Raw genomic sequence first — 16,848 nt, 5'->3', positions numbered from 1 at the left:
AAGTTACTTCTACAGAGTCTGGGGTAGACAAAGCAACAATCTACATCTTTCCTTCATAGAGCTTATCACTTTACTTAAGTCAGTTTTAAACTATTTGCCCCCATGAAGTGTTATGTTATAATTTTCCATTGGCCCAATGTCTCTAAACGATTCATAATGGTTTCTGGAACTGATGATCTCTGATCAGTTTGAATGACATTTTTATTAATAAATTATTTTGATGTGAAATGAAAGAACAGTGGGACAAATTTTCAACAACAAATGTTCATATATACATTATTCACTTTATTAAAATGAAACATTAAATAAACATATTTACATGCAATTCCAATATAAGAATAGTCAAAATATTGCCTGGGTCCAGACCTTTGAATCCACCAACTCCACCGAGTTGACTGATTCTGGAAATGGAGTGTAACGAGTTTACAATTCTGTCTGGTGTCAGGCAAGTCAAAATACACAATGTGAAGATGTGAAAGATATATATCGGTAGGTCTGTGTAATATACAAAATGATGCATTTGGTGAGAGGCTGACCTTGCTCTCCATCCAGGTTTACTGCAGTCCGATATAAGCAACTAAAAAGTAACCTACAGCTGTGTTGTCTTCAATAGTTTATCAGCCATAGGCATACTTGTCTGATAAGCTTTTATCGTTCGGAGTCATCTGTCCACTCAGCTTCATTAAAAGCTTCACAATAAGGCCAGCCTGGGAAGGAAAAAAAACTTTGTCATGAGCAAAACACACAAGAGACAATATGATTTAATTCCCAATAATTTTTAATCAAAACACTCGGCTTTATAAATGTTTTCTAGGCTGCTTACATTTATTTTTGGTAGTTGGATAAGGTAATTCTAGGACTTCTGATATAGTCCCTACAGATGCTGTTTATCTTAAAAGCAATGCAGCACCACTTGAATGGTGTTGGAAAGTTACCTGTTTTGTGTGCACAATGAAGTTCATTTTGTTTTCCACACTGTGTATCTGGAAGTATTGGTCAGCGTGTCCCAGCTGCCACATGAACGTGCCGTACTCTAAACTGATGAGGAGCACCTGGGATCGCACAGATGAAAAACTATTATACTTCTAGAGCATGCATGAGAGACAGACATTATCACTCTAGATATTCAAAAAGCCATACATATTTTCTGCTCACTTGATAAGCTCTCCTAACAATAAATTAAGCCAAGTCCTGGGCTTTAAATGTTTGGAATCATGGAGAACAGTCATTATTCTGTCTTAAACTTAGCTTAAAGGAATAGTTCACCCCAAAATGAAGCTTCAGTCATTAACTATTCACCTCCATGTCAGTCGAAACTCCATTAAAGTTTGTACGAAAACCAAACATAGAGTGAGTTAGCCCCATTAGTTCCATCTCAGCCTTCTTCCAAACTACTGAAGTTAATGGAGCCCAACATTTCTCCAAACAGCTTGTGCAGCGTAATCCAAGTTTTTTGTAGCCAAGCGATTACACTGTGGACCCAAAAGTCCAATATTTACCTCATTATCTCCTAGATTTTCTCAGCAACATTGCTTTGTGTTTGGTTTCCGTTCAAACTTCTGTGCAAAGTTTCGACTGAGTACTTAATGACTGAATTTTAATTTTGGGGTGAACTATTCCTTTGATCCATGTACAGAAAACTGTCCCAGAGCGCCCTCTGCAGGCACAAATGACACCAGGCTTCAGGTTGAGAACCTCTCTTCACTTCGGTTTAATGCAACAGACATTTGCCGATCACACAGCAGGAAAATATGGAGTATAGCTCAAGTTTAAAACACACAAAACAACATGGTGGCATACCTTGGTCTCCATGTTCATGAGATGCAGCCCCTTGGTGTTGACGCCCACGAAGACGCGGATGACTTTGTGGTTGCTGGCGCTGGCCTTGGTGTAGACCTGGCCGGTGAAGAAGGCCGCTCCGTAGGTCGGGATGTCCCAGCAGTTCTGCAGGAAGAGCCGCTGCAGGTGGTGCATCTCCTTGCTCACGCCCTCGCTGGTGCTCAGCGCCTGCGGGAGAAGCAGAGGGAGTCACACAGGGCGACAATGGGATTTCATTTGGACGACGAGAGGAGTTTTCACCGTGAAAATGCGACTATACCTTGTATTCGTGAAGAATCCTGTTGGTCCAATGGTACGCTTTGCTTTTCACTTTGGATATCGGCACAATGGATTTAAGGTTTTCCTCACTGTTGAGAACAAAACATGGAGACAAGGTGAGTTTTTCCTTCCTACACTGAATTCAGGATTTAAAAAGCACTGCATTTAACTGAAATTCATCTCTTGCTGATAATATTTGCATAATTCTCTAGCATTACTTAAGCCTGACATGCCACAAACAATGCATAATGAATATTAATTTTATTATGTCAGAGATTCAATGTGGTATAACTTTAATCATAAATTTGATAAGAAAACAGCGGTTTACTTGAGGAATCCTTGCTTGTGCTTCTTGCTCTCATAGCTGCCGTAGATGATCTGCAGCAGGAGGCTGGCCAGTGTGATCAGCTTGCTGTCCGGGGAGGGGAAGAAGCCCTTGAGGAGACAGTGACGCGCCTCGTCAAACAGGATGAGGATGGACAGGGGGTCCTCCACCTGGGAAGAAACAGGAGAAGAAGAATGAGATAAAAGTAGAGTCAGCAATTCAGCACATTTAGCGCAACCAGAACACTGCTGTATACTATAAATCTGTGTTTCCTCCATTTTTTCCCCAACTATAGTGGTAGCAAACACAGTTCCATACTTTCTGTCGAAACACAATGCTACCATGAAAGCCTCTTGTACAATGTCGGCTACCTTCTTCTCAACTTCGAGAGGCAGCCGGACGTCTCTCCGCAGGAACAGCTGTGGGTTTTCCCTCTGAGGATCCAGCACCGTCAGGTCCGTCACAATCTCTGTCCAGATCCGCAGGTGCTGCAGGGGCTTGTGGTAGGGCTTCAGCTGCAGGTCTGACACACACACACACACAAATGTTACTCCATTGTATTAACACTTTCATCACTTTAGACTGTAGGTTAAAATGGTAATTGTTCAACTGAGAGAAATTGTGACCCGATTGTGACATTGAAAGACAGGCACATTAAGGAAAATATTTTTTTTCCCCCACAGATTATTGATCTTTGCATTCATTGCTTTAAAAGACTATATTATATAATGGGGTCAAAAAATCTTGTGTTTGGATTACTAATAATTGAATCAAAAACTGCATTTTGATCATACTTCTGATGTAAAATGTGTCTCCTGTTAAGTTAAATGAGCAGGTCATGGTGTTTGGTCACAGAATGTTTTACAACCACAGGATGAGTTTGCGGCCCCTCCGACTCACTGAGGTTCTCGGAGCAGATCCAGATGGTGAAGTACTGCTGCGTCTCCTGGGAGAGACGCATGCCCTCCATGATCTGCTGCACCGTCGTGTTGTTGCCGTGCTTCAGCTCCACCGAGCGGTACGAGCCGTCCATGCGGTAGATACGCACCTTCTCATACTGTGGAACAAACACAAACACATATATACACTCAATAAGTGAATAAAAACAACTGAAGACTAGATTTGTGCTAGTTTCAAGCTCACCACCCATTTTGTCTGTCAATTCTACATTCACAATTTCCAATAATTCTAGGTTAAGCTGATGAAGACCCAAGGAAACCTGCTTAGGCCTATCCTTGATTTTACTCACAGAGGAGATAGCACCATCTACTGACCAGGAGAGGTAACTGCCACACATATAAGTAAATGAAAGTGAAAGAGCATCCAAAATGACTGAAAGTCTATGAACACCGCCCCCGAAAAGCTTCTTCTTCCAGACAAGCTCTTCACCTAGTGGCAAGCTTCAAAAATATACACACATGTACAGTAAGTATGTCAGAAATAAAATAAATAAGAGTTACAATTAAGACCAAAGTCAAGGGGAAGAGGGAGATTGGTGTATTCTTCTCATCTTGGTGTGATACAGTGTTTGTTAGAAGGTAACGGATGTCGGTGTCTGAGGTGTGACTCACTGGTCTGCTGTTGGCTTGCTGCAGCAGCTTCACTGTCCCCTCCCACTCATTCTGCTTGTTCTCCTCACACACTTGAAGAGGCGATCTTTTCTGCTGGTCTTCTATGTGCTGTTTAGTGGGCAAGGCAAAACAAGTCACATCTGTTTATAAAGGTGTTTTTGGAAAACGAGATCATCACAACGTGCTTTACAGAGCAACAAGAGGACACAATCAAATTCAGTTTAATACAAGAGGAAAACAAATCACAAATTTAAAGATATGAGGCCAACATATGATGAGTTCAGAAGCCCAGGGAACAGAACAGAGGGAGAAAGCTGGCATGCTGGAAATTATGGAAGATTGTAGGCTATAAAAAATAAATTGAGTCTAATTTATTGAGAGAGTTTCTGATTCCTTGATACTGGAATAAAACTGGTTATCAAGGGATGGAAAGCCGTGGTGGAGAAGCTTCTGCTCCAACTGTTTCAAAAAATAAAGTAGTCATGCCAGTAAAAATAATGTTTTGTACAGTTTGTCAGTTTTTATGTTTTTCTATGCTACACATATAGCCAACTGTTTTTATATGTTGATGTTATTACTACTATTTCAGAAGTGATGGTTCAGAATGTTTTTAGTTTTTTATTGGTTCACTAGTAAGAGAGATGTTACAAACCAACAGGGAAATATAACATTCCTGATGGAAAGCAATTCATATACAGTATGTGGTAATGGCAGCATTTTATCAGTGGCATGCTACAACTCTAACGCCCCCTGTGAAAATCATCCACTGCAGCTTTAATGTGTTGAGAGGAAGAAAGGGAAGTGTTGTGTCCTTCTTACCCGGTCTATCTCAGGATGCTGCAGCAGGAGCTGCACGATCTCAGAGTGTCCTCCTCTGGCAGCAAAGTGCAAGGGGGAGCTGAGCTGGCCGTTCAGCAGGTTGGGATTACAGTTGCCTTTCTCCAGCAGCAGCTTGGTCGCCTCTACTTTACCATGCCTAGACGGGACGAAACAGATACTGCAATTCAGCAAAAAAATCTCTAAGCATTAAATTAACCATATGCTTGCCCTCCTATGATCAGATGGTGAATAAGATGAGACCATGATGAAGAAGACAAATCCAAGTCCAGGTCATAGAAAAAAAACAGCTTTTTGATAGTTCGATATAGGGATGGGACGATTCAATATATCGCAATACAAAAATGTGACAATATGCAACATGGGGCAGAACAGTGAATCGCGATATTAGTTACACTTTATTCACAAGCTCTCCATCTAAATTATATTATTTGCACTTTGTGATGACATTTTTAAGTTATTGTTTATATTCTAGTAAGTCAATGCCATTGCTAGAAAGATCTGTGGCTCAGAAATAAACATAATTCTGCACAGTCATACTTTGTCGTCACTGAACTTTTATTACTTTGTATTGTTGTTATATCGAATCCTGAACCCCATATCGCATATCAAATCGTATTGTGAGATAAGCACATCGTCCCATCCCTACTCAGATGTTTTTGGGCAGTGAGACGAGCCTCAGACTGACCAGCAGGCGTAGTGAATGGGGGCCCAGTGGTCGCTGTCCAGCTGCTTGACGGAGAAGCCGCTGTCCAGAAGCTTGGAGAGCAGCTCTGTGTCGCCCTCACAGGCGCTGCGGTGCAGGGGGAAGTCATCCACCCACTGACGCTCCCTAGGGAGACGGGGGAGAGTCTCATGTTAAAGATTATTTTTAAGGTATTTCTGCACCCTAGACCGCTGACTAACCTGGAAAGAGGAGAAATAAGACACAGAGAGGAGTGGAAGTTTGTGAGCCATGAAGGTTGACAATAATGACAGTGTGGTTCAGTTTAATGGAAGACTCACTTGTCCTCTGTCACACTGTTGGGACCATGCTGCCACTTCTCCCTCTTGGGGATCTGGATCTTGGAGTAGTCCGGTGCTCCAAGTCCAAAGTAAGGGTTGATTATAACTTTGTCCACCTGCAAGTAAAAGGCAGGACAGCCGGGATAAATATTAACAGGGCATTAACAAAGGGCATCTTAAAGTAAAGTTACCAAAAAATATTATAACCGTATAAGTGTCTGTGTTATAAGAGAATCAAACCCTTTCAGATATCCAATCTGCTTCCTGGTGTAAATGACGTCAAATATAGCTGATTTTAATGATTGGTCAAGAGGATGCATAGATAATGAGGTGCCTGATTGTCTATCAGACAGCCTAGTACTGGCTTCAGATGAATTATCAAAACTAAAAAGTAAGTTTTCTGCTAGCCCAGTCTTAATCTGGAAACGGCTCCCTTTTTTAAAATTTAACATAACTCCTCTCTCTCTCTATCCATCAGCTGCTGAGGTCTCTCACCCGGTTGGTGTACTGCAGATCGGAGCCGTAGAGCGGGTTGAGGATACACATGTCGGCCTTCTCCAGCGACATCATCTTGCTCTTGATCTCCAGCGCGGTGTAGCCCATGTGCAGACCCTCGTCGGTGAGTTTGCCCTCGCTGCTGTAGGCCGGGTTGCTCACGTTGGTCTTCACCCGCTCCACGGGCGCCGGCCGGAACAGAGCGGGAATGGCGTGAGGTACGGTGTGCTGCTCCGCTAGCCATCTGTGGGGGTCGAAGAGGCGAGGGTAAGGCCCGGTTTCCCAAAAGCATCATCCGAATCTCATTTACTGGCAATGGAGTCTCACTCCTGTTTGTGGTTTCACCGCTGTGGATTAAGTCTTAAACCAGTTTAAATTAAGTCTTATCTGTTATTTGCAGTGCCCAACGTTTTAAGCCTTTTGAATGTAGTTCAAGTTTAATTTCATTTGTGAATTCAATCAAGATTTACAGAATATAGCACTTAAAAGTTAGATGAAATGTAAATTGGTTGCACCCAACATTCTGGGCTCACATTAAATCATGATAAAGAATTAATTCTGCAATATCTAATACAATGGAAGAAACTCTTATTAATCATTTTTCTTTTTGTGTTGTTTATTTAGCCTATACATTAAACTGCATTAATTATCTATGATGGCCAAAATAGTAATAATAATCATAGATTTACATACCTGACCTAGATTTCTTTATCAGAATTTAAAAGTAAACTTAACAACACAGATACAACAAATTTTTGATTAGCCATAAACAGCTATTGCAGGCTGTTAGGTGATTTCTAATATAGAAGAAGTATAATATTATGTTGTAATTTTATTATTTTGCATATATTACACACTTCATTGTTCTTATCAATTCAATCCTATAATAATACCTTGCTGATAGAGCATAATACGTAATTATTCAGTGCTCATCTGCATTATGAACGGCTCTTCAGTGAACAGATCGTCTTTTCAGATGTTTCCTTACTTGTCTAAGGCCAGGAGCATCTTGGAGGTGTTGGAGCAGAAGTGAGCGCTGGTCTCACTGCAGACCCGCATGATGTCCTGAAAGCAGTAGAAGCTGGGGCTGCCGGCACTGTAGATAGGCTTACTGTTGTCTGTTCAGAAAGAGACACAGATGTAGAGCTTAAACTACATCACATGATACCTGTGCGATCAATTTAGTAAGACAGGCTCTTTGTTTTTTTCGGCTCACCTTTGACACTGACTGGCACAATAAAAAGCGAGGCCTCTTTCCCTTCGTTGTCTCCATCTAGGAGGAATTTCTTCATATGCACCACGCGCTTTCCTGGAGCAAAAGAAAATGTGTTTGGTCAATCCAAAGGTAAAAATCTGCATACACACACAGCAGGAGTGACTTGTTCCTCTTGTCTGAATGGCACAAACATACAACACTCACCTATGAAGCCTTGGTTATTGGATATCGGCTTGGTTGTTTCATCAACGTAATCCAAAATGGATCTGGCTTTGTCTCCTCCCACTTGGATCTTTGTCGCCAGCAGGACTTTCTTTCTTTTCTTCTCCTTCCCTTCCAAAGGCACTTCGATCAACAGGATCTTACGGAAGAAACACACAAGTCATGTTCCACTTTACTCAAAACTACATGAAGAGAGAGTGGGTGTGGTCACTAGTGTCATGCTTTTCATTTGTAGTATTTATTTATGCTGATTATAACTATGTAACAGATCACGCATCAGTAATCCTCCCTCCCCATTCCTCATGTTTTAGATCCTTCCTTCACTAGGGCTGGCCGATAAATCAATATTATCATTTATTGTCTTTCAGTGTAATCATATCGTGATGATATGCTGATTTTGGGATATCGTGACACACAATCCTGCTGTCTAAATCGATGATAACAAGCAAATTGTATTTAAAAACTCTGACAAAATGAGGTACGGTAGGAATGTTATTTGAAAAGTTTTGTTTGATATCACACCTAACATTAACATTTGGTTCAATGGGATGAGCATATAACTCAATATAAACATGCAGATAGTATCAAACTGACAATAATCATGTTAATATTCTCTTTGCACTGTGTCTGTGTGACTTACTGCCCCCTAAAGATTTGGGTGCACCACTCCTCTGTGCCTGATTTCCCAAAAGTGTTGATTGGATAAATACAGAAGAGAGGATTTAAGTATTTAGGCATTTTAGGAGGTTAGATGCTGAGGATGGGGAAACTCAGCAGCTTCCTTCCTTGTTTTGCGGTGTTTACTTTCGGAGCAGATGGTGAGGAGACAGTAGATGATGACTTCTGGGCCTGCAGGCTGCAGAGAGTCAGAGTTAGTTCATTTACCTCATAGGCTTTAGCTCGGTACTCCTTCGAGCTCAGGCTGACTTGGTTCTTGGGGCGAATGACGGCGACAAACACATCTTCGAGGCCGTCTTGGTTGCCCATGGTGTCGACTCGTCCTCAGATCCAACAGAACATCCTACACAAGGGCCAGATACTATGGAGAGGCATCCCTGAAATAAACACAGCATAGGTGGAGGAAATATTATCAGCACAAAAGCGTCAAGTGACTTCATCTTGACAGCAGAGACAGCTCGTGCGTATTCGGGTCATCAAACGGCCCGCTGAAGACTATTTTCCATGTAAAACAAAAACTTTTCTATACGAATTTAACATTGGGCCTGCATGCCGCCAATATGTGCAAGCCAATTAATTAATTAGCCATCTATAAAGTGCGGCAGACAGTTCACAAATCAACTTCCAAGTCCTGACAGTTATAGAAGTCACGCCCCGGAAACCAAGCGCGCTGCTGCCTTTCTCTAAACACTTAAATACAAAGTGTTTATTCACCACTTTAATCTTCACTATACGCTGCTCGATCTAGCGTTGGTGTAACTGTGCTGGCATCAAACAGGATCAACTTTATGAACCAAATAGCTGTAGCTTTTCCGCTCGTGAGGCAGCTGAAACTTACCGAAAACGATGTTCTTTCTTCAAACGGGCGAAGCGTAACTTTTAGTGGGTCTTCATTTTCCATAAAAAAATAGCACAAACTGCGGCTATGCCATTGATCCTGGTGAACTTCAAAGGAGAAATTAGAGTTGCCGAGTGAATAGGCCTTTTAACATCGGGCAGGGTTGCCGACAGCAGCGGGGAGAAACAGACGAGGCTCACATTACAGTGGCTCGGTCCGGACAACAGAGGACTCTGGCGGCGAGGGGGACTCAGTGCAAAATTTAGGATGCAAACATTGTCCCAGTGCAGCTTTTATTACTGACGGACTGGATGTGGCCCCATTTATCTGTACTTGATCAATGGAGACCCATCTATTGAGTGCCATTACGAAAAAGAGCTATATTATTCCTATAACAGCCTATATTAAAGAAGGATGCTATACAAATATCAAAACAAACCTATAAGTCCCCACAGCAATAACAAGGGCCGTTTTTTTCCAGTAACATTTTATGCAGTATATTATAGCCGAATACCACCATCCATACCTAGTATTGCAATATATTGTGTGTGATATTGGCGTTTACCTGTTTAATTGTGCTTTTTGGGCACAGTTGTGCTATCTTCTTTTGGTTGTGCTCATGTAAAGGAAGGTAAACCCACTTAAATCTTTATGAGGTAAATTCATTTCACACATCATCACTGTAGGTAGAAGTATAAAAGAAGTATAAAACAGATGTTAGTTATATGGTAGTAGGGTCTTTTGAGGTTTTCCCATAAAATGAAAAAAAGAAAATATAATCTATTTTTTGTTTATATTTGTGGTTGTTTGGAGGTAATAGATGAGGCCTACTCACCTTTTTATTTACCTTTACCTCACTGCTAACAGCCTAATGCCACTGTCCACACTCAGTAGGTATCACAGTATATTATGTTTGGAGGTCAGGGAGATTGGTGGTTCCCTGCTTAATCTGTCTTTTTTGGAAATTTGCTCCTGGTTGTGCCAATGGAAGTATTATATTATTATTCGTGCCCCTCCCAAATGTAGCCTACTTGCATAATTGTCATTTGAATTTTCTTCATGCTGGCAGCTACTGAAATAGAAACCATAATCATCTATTGATCGGCTCCTGGCCAGGTATTAAACAAAGAGAAGAGACAAAGGAATTGAACCAATTCAAGTTCCAAAATGGAATAAGTGTTAGAGACAGAAATTGTTCATGAGCACTTGCAAATACCATGTTTTGGTGAGTCCATGTTTATTAAAACTTTATTGTTTTCTTATGTTTCAAAAGCAGCTGCTTATTCTTTTATTTATTTATTTATTCTACATTGTTATGGGGTGAGAGGGATACAGTGAAAGTTAGCAGAGATATTACAGTTGGTTGTTCTAGAGGAGGGAAGGGGTGTGTGTGCGCACGTGTGTGTGTATGTGTGTGTCTGTGTGTGTGTGTGTGTGTGTGTGTGTGTGTGTTCTCTTGTATCCAGATCTATGCCCTTTTAGGCTGTTATATTATACTAAGAAATGTTACTAAATGGTAAAGCATGATTCTTCTCTGTGTAAATTGTTGGTGATAGTGTAAATGAAATGAATCTCACACAGATGTGATAAACTAATAATTTATATCTTTTAATTGAAGCGATTGTATAAAACATCAGCATTTACTGAGAGGTAACACAATGCAGCTGAAACATACAAACTCAAGTGGTCTCTTTGAAACAAAAATAAGGTCCAACATAGATACAATAACCAAAATGATACAAGAAGGAAATGAGGTGCAACTAACAAATAAAAAGGTTGTTTTTCCAATATATAGGACATGATTTGTATTGTTTCATTGGTCCACAGCTGTGAGTATATAGTTGGCTTCTGTTCCCCATATCATTATCACCAAATCCACAGGACCGCCTCTCTGTGTTGGTCCCTCCAGCCCATGTTTAGGAGCTGCTCTCCTCTTTGCACAGACTGAGCACCTCCTCCATTTTCTTCTGGATGTCCTCCACCCTCTTGGCCCACTTGTCCCGAACCTCGTCTTCATCGTCCTCGGTAACAGCCGTGTACGCCATGAGGGCCATGAGGCCGATGTGGAACAGGTGGCCGAGGTGGGAGCAGCGGTGCTCCATGATCTTGCGGTCGCGATCGCAGTGCTCCAGGTAGACCTTCAGCAGGGGCCGTCCGAACAGCGAGCCGGTGCCCATCACGCCCCGGTAGTACACATCCAGACTCAGGTCACTCTTGTCTCTCTCGTAAATCCTCTCAAATTCATCCATGTAGCGCTGGGCGTTCCCCGGGTCTTTCCTCACCACCGCCACCATGTTGTTGAAGGCGCCGTACTGGTGCTTGATGTACTCCTCGTACTTGCCGAAGGTCTCGTTCACTTCATCGATGCGGATCTGCCTCAGGCACTGACGGTTCTTCTCGGAGATGCTCTCCAGTTTGGTGTGGACCGACTGGAAGTCCTTGTCCATAGGATGGCCCTCCTCGTCCAGCAGGCCCTTGCGAGCCACCCCGACCAGGGAGGAGACGATGCCAAAGAGGGGGTCAATAGAAGAGGCGAAGGAGGACACCTTCTCCACGCAGCACAACACCTTGACTGCAGTCTTCTTGATCTGTCCAGAGTCAGCCATGGCTGCTGCTTTTCCTCTGCCTCCCACCACTCCAAAGGTCCAGACAAGTGAGTCAGGAGGCTGGGAAGATAAAACAGGACCACATATTTTGTAAAACTGGATCCATGCCGTGCCTTGTACCTTCACTTACTGACTATACAGTCAGTTATAAATCACTTGCAGGTAAAGTAGCCTTTACCCTTTCCAAATACAGTAGGCTAGAGCTTTAACTAAAGGATTGGTCTTTGACTATCAAATGTTGTTTCGCTTCAGGCTGTGTCTCAGGTTGCTGAGACCACAACACATGTCACCCTGTCATCTTACACCCTAATTCTTAACGGCAACAGGTGACAGTGAGGCCCGGTGTTAGCCACAACAGACCGCAGAGCTTCAGGAAATGAGCAGGGGAAGAAAACTGTAATCGTTCCTCCACAATGTCAAAATTAAGTATTCTGGTAAACATAAAACAAATTAGAGTATTATTTTCAGTTATTAAGGGATGAATATGTAATATATTGTTAATTATAATGAAGTTCTGATGTACGGTACAGGCAAGTATCATACAGTACATTAAAACAAATCACACAGAACAGCAGTACACTACTACTCTGTATGACCACAGCCACAGATCACAATTAATCTTCATATTTGTGACGTTACTCATCCGTAAGGCTGCTCTGCTGGAAAAATAACTAAGGGACAACAGTGGGTGTGTCTTCATAGCAACACAAGAAAGACTGAAAATAAACAAATGGTTACGGATCTTGGCCTTTGGTCTTTTCCTCTCAAACAGCTCAAATGACCTATAGTGTCCGTTTGACACCGTTAATTAAACTGAGGAGGAGCTGCTTTAATTGTTTTTAGTACTCTGCACTCATTTCCTGATTCCCAGCCATACACATTAGTCAAACATCATGCGCACTTATTTTTCTGTGACTTCCATCTGTCCAAGCTGAATTTGCCATCACACAGAACTCAAACATCCTTGAGGTCACACATTCGAAAGCCCTGAGGCTGTATTTGTTTACTCACCCGAGATTAAACTGTTGGTATCCCTCTGTCTACTGAAGCTGTCCGACTTCCCTGTCCACCATTTTCCTCCCCAGTCAAATAAGGACGGCCTCTTTGTGCCATATAAGGGCAGAGGAACATGGAAGTGACTCATTTTTGCCCTGTGCTGATTGGGTGGGGGCGGGGAGTCTAGCAAATGCACTGCAGCTGCAAACCACACAGGCTGTAATGTAAGCAGGGAAAGGCAGGGCATCCTCTTCATTGTTTTGGTCAAATCATAGCCACACCTTCTAAACTGGTGTGGGTTCACAGACACCACAGAGGTCATGGACAGAGAGACCGAACTTAGTGAAAAAGGCTTCAAATCCAAGACACTGTCCCACTTTATAGAATCGATGCTTTTATGTCCTTACCCTGGTTAATTGTTCTGATGCTTTATTTTGATTTGAATAATAAAAAAAACTCAATATAAAAGTACTTAAATACTTGGAAGCTATATTTTTCCAGAAGTATAATAAGCATTATTCTATGACATTAAGGGTCATCCTTATTTTATATCCGTATACTATTTAACTGACATCAAATTAAAACAGAAAGGTTTCAGGGTGATGTCTACAGTTGTTCATGAAAGGTCAAAGGTCATCCTGTTCTTCTGAGACACTTTTCACGTTTTCTGTTTCACCCCAGCCCTCTTTTGAACAATCTATGTTGCATCCCACCTCGACAGTCTGTTTCAACCGGAAACAAGTTGAGCTACGGAGTTCCTATAGCTTTCACTTGGACTCATCTGGTCCGTTTATTTAATTCACAGTGGAGGCATTCCTATTATTATGTAAACTCTGGGTATAGATTCTCTATTAACAGCTGACCAAATATTGTTCAATGGACAAGGACAAGACTATTGTTTAATGTTTGACTTCTCACTCAGTGATAAGAAAGTAAGTGGGAAAACATCTGCAGATTTTTCCATGTGCCCACACACACACACACACATAATCTCCAGACACACACTCCCTGATCCCTCCAAGCCGAGCCCTGCTCCTTGTGCTCCCCGCTCCCCTACCTCCTCCCCAGGTTATCCGAGGAGAGGTATAAAATAAAGTATGAAGCTGGTCTAAAAACATGAATTCCAAGCATTTGTAAAAGACTCCTGGACACTTTTCTGGTCCAGTGGGACGGTTGCAGATAGTTGATGGCCTGTTGGAGCTTTGCTGGCAGTAATGTCAACTCAAGAGGCTACCATCTTTATGGACCTGGTCTATCAATCGTTTCTGAGAGAAGACAATATCATCATAGGCTACTGCAAGTAGGATGATGATACTGATTTTTTTTTTTTGCACAGTTCAACAAGGACCTAATGAAAATCCTACACACAGAAAAATAAAGGACTTGTATGAAGCATTACAAGGAGGACCGAAGCTGTTCAGAAGACAAAGGGACTCTTTATTAGGTACTTGATATTCAGATATCACTGGGTGTTTCTGTTATTTTGTTCCATTAGAACAGCAGGCGAGCTCACTGAGAAGAATGAATAGTCAAAATATGCCAGTCGCACATTCTTAAAATATCCTGTCACATGCAAAAATCTATGAAGCAGGTGTAGATATTGCTGTATCCACTTTTTATGTCAATACCACACCAATTACCTCAACTGATACCAATGTTGTCCTATTGATACCCACCATAGCTCTGGACAATATTCTGTACAGTTCTTTTGGTTGCATAATAACAATGCATAGAATATAAATAGACCATGTAATATTTGGCTTTCACTGACTGATAAGAAATGCTGTGGGAAAACCGTCACCTGCAGTTGACCCACGCAGGCAAGCCAATCCAAAAGCAAGTGATTACGAGTGATAGTAAAGTAATTCACCAGATTCAAATTTCATCCTTCACTGTCTGAACCAACTTTGATTTGCTAATGACATTATGTTATTTGGCACTGTGATACCAAAGCAAACACCAACATTGTGGAGGGTGTGAATCCAAAAAGCTAGATTCACAGGATATATGAATTCTATTAACTAAGCATTTCTCAACCCAGTTCCTTGACATTTTCTTTGACAGGAAATCAGTTACCATCTAGTCTCTCTATGATGGCATGTGTTTCTGAACAAAGATTTAAAGGACAAGGGTAAAAAAAAAGGAAAAAAAGAATTACCTAATTTTATCATATTTTTAAGAAATATTGTGAGCAGCAGGGCAGACAGTGTTCACTTTCACAAAACTAATACCACTAAACCCCGTTTGACTGACAGCGGAAAATATTGATGATACATAATCGTAACAGAATTAATTCAGATGTATGTGTGTTTGCATCCCCATTTTATGTTTTACATGTCATTAATATTTTACATTTACTACTGCGCATGTGAAGATGAACAAATCCCACAGCTAGAAACCAGACCAAACCCTCCCCCAACTTTGTCTCTCTCTTTCATTCTCTTTCTTACTACTCTCCCTCTCTTTCTCTGCCTGTCTCTCCATGTTTCTCTCCTTATCTTCGTCCCTCTCTCTCTGAAATTGGCAAGTCTGTCATTAAAAATCTGGAATTCGACTATTGTGTTTTTTCACAAACTGTGAAAGATTACGGTAATCTATACAATCGGTCACTCACCTGTTTGCCCTCGCTACATCTCTGATGATTTCTGAGTCATCTGTTTGTTTCTATCTCTCTCTCTCTCTCTCTCTCTCTCTCTCTGTCTCTCTCTCTCTCTCTCTCACACACACACACAGTATCGGCCAATATTTTGGACATATAAATCGAATCCACACATAGACTCTGGACACAAACAAAGGGGTTGTTTAGTTTCCCTCTTTCTCACACACTGACAGGAAACAAGGAGCTGTTTAAAATCCCTGATTTAAGATCTAAATTCACAGGTGAGTGTAAATAAAACTATAAATAAGATAAATAAGATACAACTATAATGGAAAAGAATATTTGTCACTTTCACTTACATACAGCTTATTACATTTGCCAGCTTTCTCTGCTAGCTATTGTTGAGGCAGTTTACCAACTAATTGGCCAAACCAGGATTTAAATTCAGCTAGCTAACTTTACCAACTGTAACTTTATATTAATACATGTATTCCTGCATATCAGTAGAACATCATAATCTGTCTTTTTGAATCCATTAGGTGAAAGAAAGCTCCTACAGACGTATCACCTCTGTAACATGTAATTTTGCTTGGCAGGACAACAGTAAAAACTCCAGAGAGTAAATAAAGGACAGAGTAGGCAAAAGTCCTTTGGCCAAATTGTTTACATTAAGGAAAGATGCAGAGGAGATATGTGTGGGAACTGAGCCCTGTTTCTTTTTACAGGCTTTAAAATTTGGGGTTTGATTCCCTGCACTTCAGAGGAAAATACAACAGTGTGTGTTACTCCACTCTCCATCGTCTCTCTTTTTGATAGGCAGCAGGACCAACGAGTTTGATGGACCTGAGCTGGAACTGCTGAAAAATACATGAAGATATTGTGTTCATGTGGCCAATAACAGCTTGTGAGAAGACAAGATCATGTTCTGCCCTGCATCCAGCCATGACGATATTGGGAATGATGTGTTTCATTTTGACTTTCAGAAGCGGCAGAGCTACCAATCACGATGAGGAGTTCTGTGGTGTTTTTCCTGGCTGTCAGCTTTGCCATGTTTGGTTTTGGTAAGAAAAAGTCATTATTCCTTTCATTAATGCTTACTTATTTTTTGTGCAGCTCAGTCAAGTGGGGCTCCCTCACTGCTCGCCTGACTTAAAGACTATTCAAGTGGGAGTGAACCCTTCATATTCAAATAAAGTAAAATCACAGACACACACACATTACTAAGCATTCAAAACCAGCACCTCCATTACTCCAAAAATCCAAATCTGCTAGTTACTTTGCACCTGTGTGTGTTACAAAGACTCTAAATACTGTGATACAGCAATGTGATAAGGATGTGTGTGTGTGTGTTTTCTGCTGTCAT

At 41.4% G+C, this 16,848-nt stretch overlaps 2 protein-coding genes across 2 annotated transcripts; both read right to left on the bottom strand.

The window, feature by feature from the left end:
• Nucleotides 1-280: 280 nt before the first annotated feature.
• Nucleotides 281-9,483, bottom strand: LOC139642946 (krev interaction trapped protein 1-like). The gene is made up of 17 exons (XM_071518016.1): nucleotides 9,285-9,483; nucleotides 8,654-8,823; nucleotides 7,751-7,907; nucleotides 7,547-7,639; nucleotides 7,319-7,448; nucleotides 6,331-6,574; nucleotides 5,836-5,951; nucleotides 5,519-5,662; nucleotides 4,813-4,969; nucleotides 3,994-4,101; nucleotides 3,323-3,479; nucleotides 2,794-2,945; nucleotides 2,426-2,592; nucleotides 2,099-2,186; nucleotides 1,801-2,007; nucleotides 936-1,052; nucleotides 281-707 (listed from the first exon to the last, which is right to left on the bottom strand). The coding sequence occupies exons 2-17, from the start codon at nucleotides 8,753-8,755 to the stop codon at nucleotides 618-620; spliced, it is 2,229 nt and encodes a 742-aa protein (XP_071374117.1). The 5' UTR covers nucleotides 8,756-8,823; nucleotides 9,285-9,483; the 3' UTR covers nucleotides 281-617.
• Nucleotides 9,484-10,868: 1,385 nt separating this feature from the next.
• Nucleotides 10,869-12,985, bottom strand: LOC139643135 (protein rapunzel-like). Its single transcript, XM_071518308.1, has 2 exons — nucleotides 12,902-12,985; nucleotides 10,869-11,950 (listed from the first exon to the last, which is right to left on the bottom strand). The coding sequence occupies exon 2, from the start codon at nucleotides 11,888-11,890 to the stop codon at nucleotides 11,201-11,203; it is 690 nt and encodes a 229-aa protein (XP_071374409.1). The 5' UTR covers nucleotides 11,891-11,950; nucleotides 12,902-12,985; the 3' UTR covers nucleotides 10,869-11,200.
• Nucleotides 12,986-16,848: the final 3,863 nt, after the last annotated feature.

The sequence above is a fragment of the Centroberyx affinis genome, unplaced genomic scaffold (genome assembly GCF_046629955.1).
Source record: "Centroberyx affinis isolate AG114_WGS23_722 - 3 ecotype Tasmania unplaced genomic scaffold, CSIRO-AGI_Caff_v1 ptg000046l_1, whole genome shotgun sequence".
NCBI classification, from domain to species: domain Eukaryota; kingdom Metazoa; phylum Chordata; class Actinopteri; order Beryciformes; family Berycidae; genus Centroberyx; species Centroberyx affinis.
This window is presented reverse-complemented; position numbering and strand designations above follow the sequence as displayed.

Excerpts from the sequence above, each read along its gene's own strand:
- LOC139642946 (XM_071518016.1), bottom strand. The coding sequence starts at position 8,755 with ATGGGCAACCAAGACGGCCTCGAAGATGTGTTTGTCGCCGTCATTCGC. Across the intron at positions 6,575-7,318 it reads ATGCTCCTGGCCTTAGACAA|ATGGCTAGCGGAGCAGCACA; the intron begins GTAAGGAAACAT and ends CGACCCCCACAG. Across the intron at positions 3,480-3,993 it reads AGCAAGCCAACAGCAGACCA|TATGAGAAGGTGCGTATCTA; the intron begins GTGAGTCACACC and ends TTTGTTCCACAG.
- LOC139643135 (XM_071518308.1), bottom strand. The coding sequence starts at position 11,890 with ATGGCTGACTCTGGACAGATCAAGAAGACTGCAGTCAAGGTGTTGTGC.